The sequence below is a fragment of the Gavialis gangeticus genome, unplaced genomic scaffold (assembly GCF_001723915.1).
Source record: "Gavialis gangeticus isolate Ggan-Ray unplaced genomic scaffold, GavGan_comp1, whole genome shotgun sequence".
NCBI classification, from domain to species: domain Eukaryota; kingdom Metazoa; phylum Chordata; order Crocodylia; family Gavialidae; genus Gavialis; species Gavialis gangeticus.
The window spans coordinates 17,214,610-17,223,153 of record NW_017729034.1 but is presented as its reverse complement, the minus strand read 5'-3'; the positions used below and the strand labels follow the sequence as shown (position 1 = coordinate 17,223,153).

The window sequence follows — 8,544 nt, the reverse complement described above, 5'->3', positions numbered from 1 at the left end:
TGCCAAGAGGGAGAGATATTGGGGGGGGGGGGTGAGAAGCAAATGAGCTAGAGAATGTAGGGGTCAGTGAGGTGGCTGCTACCCTCAGTGGGCCAGGGTTTTTGGGTTCTTGTCTAGATCCTTGTCTCCAGTGAAGCAGAAACTTCCCCACTGCACTGCTCTCCAGCCATTTCATCCAGTAAATGCAGGGGGCAGCTACTGATTGAGCAGCAAAGGGACCACCAGAGAAGGAGTGGACTTGCAGCATTGTGGTTACAGCACTGTGTTAGGAAGTCAAAGATCTGTTACCTGGTCAAGGGGATGCCTAGAATTTGGGGTGCCTAGAACTTACTTCCTGGGTGAGTATCTTAACCATTCATCTACTGGGGATAAAACATGGGGACTTATGCTCATATACAGAGCTGTGTACCAGGTTAGCCTATGCATGCGCACTGACCTGTCCCTGGTGCAGTGATAAGTGCCAAAACTGCTCAGGTAAGCAGCTAAAAAACTGTCCTTTTGCCACACAAAAGGGAAATGGAATTCTGCCTGTGATGGAGAAATACAGTAGGTATAGCTAGTACTCTCGGTGACAGGGTGTCTCTCCAGGAGTGGCCGTGAAGCACCTGGAGTCCCTGCAGCCCTCACTTTCTGGGCAATCACCCCTTCAGTCACTTATTACACCTTGATGTCTTACTTTGATATGAGGGAGGCTGCCCTAGGGCTTCCCAAATCGCTCCCTCAAAATGACCACCAGATGCCTGTGGTCACTGCCTTATGGGCTAATTGCATGGCTCTCATCCTCCTTTACACCATGCCCCATGCCTCACAGATGGCATCCTTATTGATGTTCTCTTCTACTTAGCCCCTCCTTAAGGGCTTCTGGACCCTCTCTGGTCCCACACTCTCAGCAGACTCCAGATCTTACTGCCAGGCTTCTCTCAGGGCCTGGGCTTATGCCTGCTCTCAGCCCAGCTGCCCTCCTCAGTCAGATGATTCCCTCTACCCAGCGTGCCTGCCAGCAGCTTTGCAAGATGCCTGACTTTACAGTGGCAGGCACCCCAAGTGCCCTGTCTCACTGTCTGCTAATGAGTAGTTAGGAGTGTAAGAGTGCATCCACTGAGCTATGTTCTTTATACCATCTTCTGGTGCTGTTTCCACAACCAGTCATTACCCAAGTTCATCAGTTTCTTGCAGCATCTTCCTCCCTAAGCCACCTACTACCTCCAACCCATGTATCAACAGGCACCACAGGGAAGACATGGTCCATGTCCACAAAGCAGAAACAAGACCTTCTTTGTCATTACCTTTGTAACTCAGGCTCTGTTGCCCATAGGATTCCTTTTACCAGAGACCCTCAAGGATTGACATGGCCCCTTGTCTAATTTGGTATCAAATGAACTTTTAATAGTAACCCCTAGGCTTATTACAAGTATTCTTCCTTGCAATACGACCTGGCAAGAGGTTCCTTCAGGCATTACAGCATACCCTCTGCTGGGTGTGCGGGATGTTAGTTTCTGGATTCCTTGTTGTTCAAACAAGAAGTACAAGGCTGCTCCTGTCTTCCCAGGGTGGCAGCACAGAACACACATGCGTTCCTTTGTTTGGCCATCACTTTTGTAATTTCTCTCATTCAATATTGTCCAATCCCTTGGCTGCATGCCAGCCATATTCCTAATAGGGAAACGGCTGCCCCTTGCTTGCCCAGAGCCCAATCACAGCACTCACATCTCCCAGTGCCACAGAAGGTGCTATGTTCAATTTTGTTGCTTAGTTCTGGGAAGGCCTGGACTATAGCTAAAAGCCTTAGCATAACTCAGTTTGCCTGCTACAGGCTCCTGGCCAGGCAGCCTGGTCATTTCCTACCTCTTCCCTTTCTCTCCTGGAGGCCATGAAGCCCTCTATTCTCTCATAGACACATTCACTCATTTTCTTTAGCACCTCTGCTTTCTGCCTCTAGATCTATCCTTCCATCTCCATTTCTTGGGCAGGCTCCTTCTAGTACTGTAACATGGGGTCCTGGACTAGCATCAGAGGATTGAAATGATACCTTGTTCAGTAAGTGACAGAAAGGCTTTATTTACTGCAAGTATTCAAAGTCAAATGAGCCCAAACCAAAACAAAAGTCCAGTAATTAACTATAAGGTGATGATTTCTCACAAAACAGGCAATGAAAAGGCAGTCTGTTTCTCTTCAACTTCGAGTAAGCTGAGCACAGCAGTAGTTGGTGTCACAGAGCTTTCTCACTCTTGAAGCTGTTCTACTTCTTTCTTATATCCAGGGCTGTCCCTTGGGGGGTAAATCGGGGCAACTGTCCTGGGCCCTGCATTTTGGGGGCCCTGCAGAGCAGAGGCGGTGCGAAGCCAGGTGGAGCAGCAGCTTTGCATCCAGCCACTTGCATCCCCTCGACTCTCCCCCTACCGCCACCAGGTTCTTCAGGTCCAGGGCCCATGGGATTGGCGCAGGGGCAGGGCCCCGCATGGGCTGATTTGCCCTGGGCCCTGCACCCTGTTTGGGTTGCCTCTGCTTATACCCTTAGTCCAGCATCTTCAAAGCATTCTTTTAGTTGTGTAAATCAAAAGAGAATCCCAAGCAGTAATTGACAGGGAAATCCTGTTAATCAAACTGCTCATTACTGGTTATCAGAAAGTTCCAATTTGAATGAATTACCTTCCTTGGTGACAAGAGGTTATCCATTTCTACTAAGTTTGGGATGCATCAAGAAACAGATTAACAACCAGGAAAAACACAAGTGTCCTTGAAAGATCCAGGGAACCACTAGGCAAAACAAGGTAAACCAGGAGGAAACAGCAAAACAAAAGTAAATCAGGAGACGCTTATCACATATGGAGAATGTCTCTTCTTGTACATAACATGAGTTAATTGCAAAAGAAATATTTACTATACTAATTAATCAAGGATAGACCTTTCACACGGTTACATACCAAACAACTAGAAGCCTGCTTAAAATCGTCATGAATATAGTAAGATAAGCTGAAGTGATACTTCATTATTTCATCTCAGATGGCCTACCCATGAACTCACATCCTCTTGTACTATGCAGTTAGCGTCAGTATTTTGTATTTTAATTTTGTGAGTTAAAATGCCCAGCTGAGCATCAGTTTCAGAGTCATCAAATACTCCAGGCCTGCTTTGTAGCTCTACAGCCCTCTGTTTCCAGCCATCTCCCTTTTTTTCCCCTTTGTCATCTTCAGAGATGCTTCTCCTGACAGGATATAGGCTAGGTAGTAGCCTTCTCACCAGTGGGAAAGGGCAGAGAGGAAAGAAGAGGGAAGTTTGTTTCATTTTCTCATCCTTTGGCAGGGACCTGACAGACATTGGCCTCCTCCAAAACTACATTCACTTGCGTTATGTGGACTTGTCAGAAAATCAGCTCCGAGACCTGTCCCCTCTGGGCAGCCTCATCCATTTGCTATGGCTGAAGGTGGATGGGAATCGACTGACCAGTGCCACCTTACAGGAGCTGCCCTATTTGCAGATTGCCAGTTTTGCCCACAACCGCATCAAGGACACTAAGGGCATTAGCCACCCACGCCTTGGCAGTCTCAACCTTAAGGGTATGTATGTACTAGGCTTTCAGCACAAGGGGGTGTTCTTTACTGTATGTCCTGGAAAAGGATCTCTGGAGGGATTAACTCTTCCATTGCTTGCTTCTGTGTCACTCAGGGAATGAAATCCAGGTGATATCAGGTCTGGATCCAGGGAAACTAGCCAACCTCCACACGCTAGAGCTACGAGGGAATAAGATAGAAACCACAGCAGGGCTGCACCTGCCTAAGCTCAAGAACCTGTACTTGGTAAGATCTTGTGACCTCAGCCACAAGGAGGTGATATGCTACAGAGAGTGGCACAGGAAGCTCAGAGATGGTTGGTTAGTTATGTTAGCCTGAAGGCAGGGCTAATTTGCACCTTATAGACTAACTGAATCAGAGATGTATAAGCAGTTGGCTTACTTCAACAGGAAGCTCAATCAAGGAACCTGTCCCCTACAAATCAGTGTAGATCTCCATGCCCTAGGGTTGTACTGAGGCAACACTGTCCAACTTTTCTGGCTGAACATATTCTAAAATGTGGGGGATGAAATCAATTCTTTGGGACAAGAGTCTCTGTCCTTTTCTTTTCTCTACAAGCTCAGGCAGTGGAAAGAGATTAGAAAACACGTATAAGTTCCCTACAGAGAATCAGGTTGCTGTAACTAGTTGCTAGTTCTCATCTTCTTCTTTCTTACCCTTTACTCTGAGCTGAACTGCATAGCTATGTAAGGAAAAACAGCATCTTTTGTTGGGTGATTTCCTATACTGAAACAGCCAGGCAAGCTCTATTCCTCTCCGCTCTGGGGCTCCCAGAGCTCAGCAGGGAAACAGGCAATGAAAAAAACCTATCTTACTGTCTCCTTTTTTAAAAATTTCATATCAGGCCAAATCAGCCAAATCAGTTCTGAATTCTGTGAACTGAGAAGAGCTCAATCTTTCAAATCTGTGTGGTGTTACCACTGGCAAGTATCCTGTTTCCAAGACTACTCAACCTGGGGTTTCAGATGCTCCCAAATCCATGGCAGGCATCCTATGTGCAGTCCCCAAGCCTGGAGGTCGTGGAGTTGAGATGCCCCCTAATTTCACTTGCCCTTCACCAAAAAGCAGAAAGAGCAAGCTAGAGGGAAAGCCTGAGAGCAATCCCCCATCACCATAAACTGTGTAGCCGAGATCCTTACATTTAGAGGCATTTGTAGACACTTGCCTGGGCCAGCCTGCCCACAGTGCTAGGGACAAGCCTTCACCCTCTAACTATACCAAGGCCATTCAAGGCCAAGAAGAAGGGTATCTCCCCAGCCAGTTAAGTGAAACCACCTGGGCCAAAAACCACCTCATGATGGTATGGTATCTCCCCTGCCTCGGACTTTTGGCTAAGATCCAGTGTCTCCTCTCTCCTTTTTTGAAAATTAAATGTTGTGTTCCAGGTCAAATTAGCCAAATCACTTCTGAATTCTATCAACTGAGCAGAACTCAGTTGTTCAAGTCCATGTGGTGCTACCACAAGCAAGTATCCTCCATCCCAGACTCTTCAGCTTGGGGCTTCAGATACTCCCAAATCCATGGCAGACATCCTATATGCAGGCCTAAGCCTGGAGGTCTTGGGGTCTGAATGCCTCCAAGTCTTGCTTTCCCTTAGCCAATAGGCCAAAGGAGCAAGCTAGGGAGAGATCCTCCATTTCCATAAAACAGGCGTGTAGCTGAGATCCTCCCACTGGGGGGCTATAGTACACTCTCGTAAGGTGTCCTGTCTGCAGTGCATTAGATAGGTGGGCATTGTCTACCACACAATGCTATTCAAAAGTGATCTCGGCCGAGGGAATGGACTGGTGCAGCAAACTACACTTGATTTTATCCCACAAGAAGCCAAGAAGCAACTGTCTCCTCTCTCCTCGTTATGGAGTAGGCAGCCAGCAGGGAAACTGCTGAGCAACTGTACAGCAGCTGCCAAGAGCACTCCAAGCTCATACTAAGGTTGCTTCCAGGGCTGCAGAGGATGTGATGGGAGGCTGTGTTGCTATTCCTTCCCAATAACCCCGATTCAAATACCAGTTTTAAAACTGCAGATCATAGCACAGAGAACTTCTGCTTCCTACATATGAATCGGTTTAAATAACACAGCAGGACAAAGTCTGAAGAAACAATTTCCCAGCATGTTAAAAGACTGCTTCTTGTTCTAAAGCATATAGGAAGAGAGGCTAGTCTCAACTTAGTCCTAAATAACATGCAAGGACAATAGCCTGCACAAGAAGCAGTAAGTGGCTCTTGGATCTCCAATGGTTTTAAAAGGAGCAGTTAAGGAAGGTAAGGACTTTGCTGAGAAACTGAATAGTTTATTTGCATCAACCTTCCTAGCAGTGGATATTGGGAAGATTCCTCCCCCACTCTGCTCTTGTTGTACCAAAGATGAGGTCATGTGCCTACACCTCTGTCTAGCAGTGTCAGAAAAAGTACTGGAGCTGACTGATCATGTAAGAGGCTATACCAGCCCCAGATGGTTACAGCCAAGAGTTCTGAAACAGGATAAGTACAAAGTAATGAGTTAGTGGCAATAATACAAAATTTCTAATTAAAACCAGGTAGAAGGCAAAATGGAGTTGCACTTTCTAGACTAAGGCAGATGTATAAGTTTATATAAGCAACAATTTATTTCAACAGATACTATGAAGGGACTACAGGGAGCAGAGCCTCTAAATAGAAAGCAGTGATTTGAATACAAAGGATAGGGAAGGGGGAGGAAAAGGAAGGGGGCACTACTGGGAGATGCAAATGTAGGTAGGAGAGAGAAAAACAAAGCAGTTAACTTACTGAGGGACATAGGGGTTAAAAAAGCTAATCCAGGTAATGGGGTATAATCTATAGTCTTGGTTTAAACCACAGTTAACTTGTTTCAGCCTGTGGATGATTTTTTGTTCCACAATTTACCATTTAAGTTGGTTTTTAACATTTTGTTAAGAACACCTAATTTGAGGTCAGAGTACTTAGAAGTCAGCTACTCTGGAATTGATGTCATCCAGTCCCAACCCCCAAACCAACTTCTTCTCCAAAACTGTGACCAGCCAGTTCCACTTCTCTCTCTTATCCTGGTTCTTCATCAGAACTGTCTTCCGTCCTTCATGCCTCTCCTCTGATCTACTTCTCCTTATTTTCCTTGTCAGCCAGCCCTTTTCTCTTCTTCCAGCTCTTTGTCTGATCTGCCTACTGCTGCTGCCTTCTATTTGCTCCCACTCCCTCCCATCCCCCAAACTCCTCATTTCTTTCTCTGGCTCATAGTCCCAGTGTCTTCTGAGGTGAAACACATAATAGAAGTCCTTTCTGTTCTTCAGTGTATGAATCTGTTAATCCTCTCCTCTTGCTCCATGTGCTACACCCCTGATCCTGGTTTGCATCTCCTTACTTCAGCCAGGAATTACACCTAAATTCAATTCCTAGTTTCAGTCACTTGGACCAATCGGTCTCAGCTTCTGCCTAAGTTCCCAGTCACAGAATCTTTCATTAGCCAGTTTTCCCTCTCTCTGAACTCCATTTCCCCCTCCACAGTACTAGTTGCACCTCCCTCCTAGACTGCTTGGTCAAACCTACTCTCTTGCCCTTCCAATCCAGCTCTTTCACCTCTTCATTTCAATCATTCGGCATCATCCTTTTCCTTCTCCTCTCTGCCTGGGTGTCAGCAGGGGGCAGTAGGAGCACAAGAACTCAGTTTGGATACCTGGACCCAGCACAACCTGTGGCAGCCCAGAGTTGGAGTTTCATAGATTTCATAGACATTAGGGCAGGGGTGGGCAAAATGCGGCCCAGGGGCTGGATGTAGCCCGACAGGGCCCCTAAAAAATTTAGAAAATTAATATTTATCTGCCCTAGGCTGCCAGTCATGTGGCCCTCAACGGCTTGCCAAAACTCAGTAAGCGGCCCTCTGCCCAAAATAATTGCCCACCCCTGCATTAGGGGCTGCAAGGGACCTCATGAAATCATCGAGTCCAGCCCCCTCCCCCAGCCATAGGCAGGAAGTCAGCTGGGATCAAGTGATCCCAGCAAGAAAAATATCCAGACATTTTTTGAAATAGTTCAGAGTAGGTGCTTGCATCACCTCTGGGGGGAGTCTGTTTCAGACCCTGGACACACACACTGTAAAGAGCTTTTTCCTTATGTCTAGTCTAAATCAGCCTTCTTGGAGTTTGTGGCCATTAGACCTTGTTATCCCTTGGGGAGCTCTGGTGAACAGCTGTTCTCCCAGGTCCTGATGTTCCCCTCTTATAAAATTGTAGGGTGCTACCAAATCAGCCCTGAGCCTTCTCTTCTCCAGACTGAAGCATCCCAGATCCCTCAGCCTCTCCTTGTATGGCCTGCCCTCCAGGCATTGGATCATAAGGGTGGCTCTCCTCTGAACTCTCTCAAGCTTTTCCATATTCCTCCTGAAGTGGGGGGTCCAAAACTGGACGTGGTACTCCAGCTGCAGCCTCACCAAGGTCGAGTACAGTGGGAGGATGACGGCCCTGGTTTTGCTTGAGATGCATCGGTAGATGCACACCAGAGTTTGGTTTGCTTTGCCAGCCACATCATCACATTTGTAACTCATATTTATCTTGTGGTCAATCAGGACCCCCAAGTCTCTTTCGGCCGTGGTGCTAGCAAGTGTAGCACTGCCAAGCTTCTAAGTGTGTTGAGAGTTCTTCCTACCGAGGTGCAGCACCTTACACTTCTCAACAATTAAGGCCATCTGGTTTTGGTCAGCCCACCTTGAAAGTGTATCCAAGTCAGCCTGTATCCCCAGCCTGTCCTGTAGTGTGACTGCCCTCCCCCATAATTTGGTGTCATCTGCGAACTTTGCCAGTTCGCATCTGACTCCCGACTCCAGATCATTAATGAAGATGTTAAAGAGTACTGAGCCCTGAGGGACTCCACTGCTCACCCTGTGCCACGTTGATTTGGTCCCATCAACTAGTACTCTTTAAGTCCGACCTTGTAGCCAGTTACCTAGCCATCAAACTATAAGACGATCAAGGCCACAGTTCCC

At 47.0% G+C, this 8,544-nt stretch overlaps 1 protein-coding gene across 2 annotated transcripts in view; it reads left to right on the top strand.

Annotated features, from left to right (window-relative positions):
• LRRC23 (leucine rich repeat containing 23) overlaps nt 1-8,544 on the top strand; it is a 21,798-nt gene that overhangs the window by 2,231 nt on the left and 11,023 nt on the right. For both annotated transcript variants that reach the window (XM_019527455.1, XM_019527454.1), the window contains 2 exons: nt 3,304-3,557; nt 3,667-3,797. In XM_019527455.1, the coding sequence (XP_019383000.1) occupies nt 3,304-3,557; nt 3,667-3,797 (385 nt within the window). The remainder of the gene's footprint in view (nt 1-3,303; nt 3,558-3,666; nt 3,798-8,544) is intronic.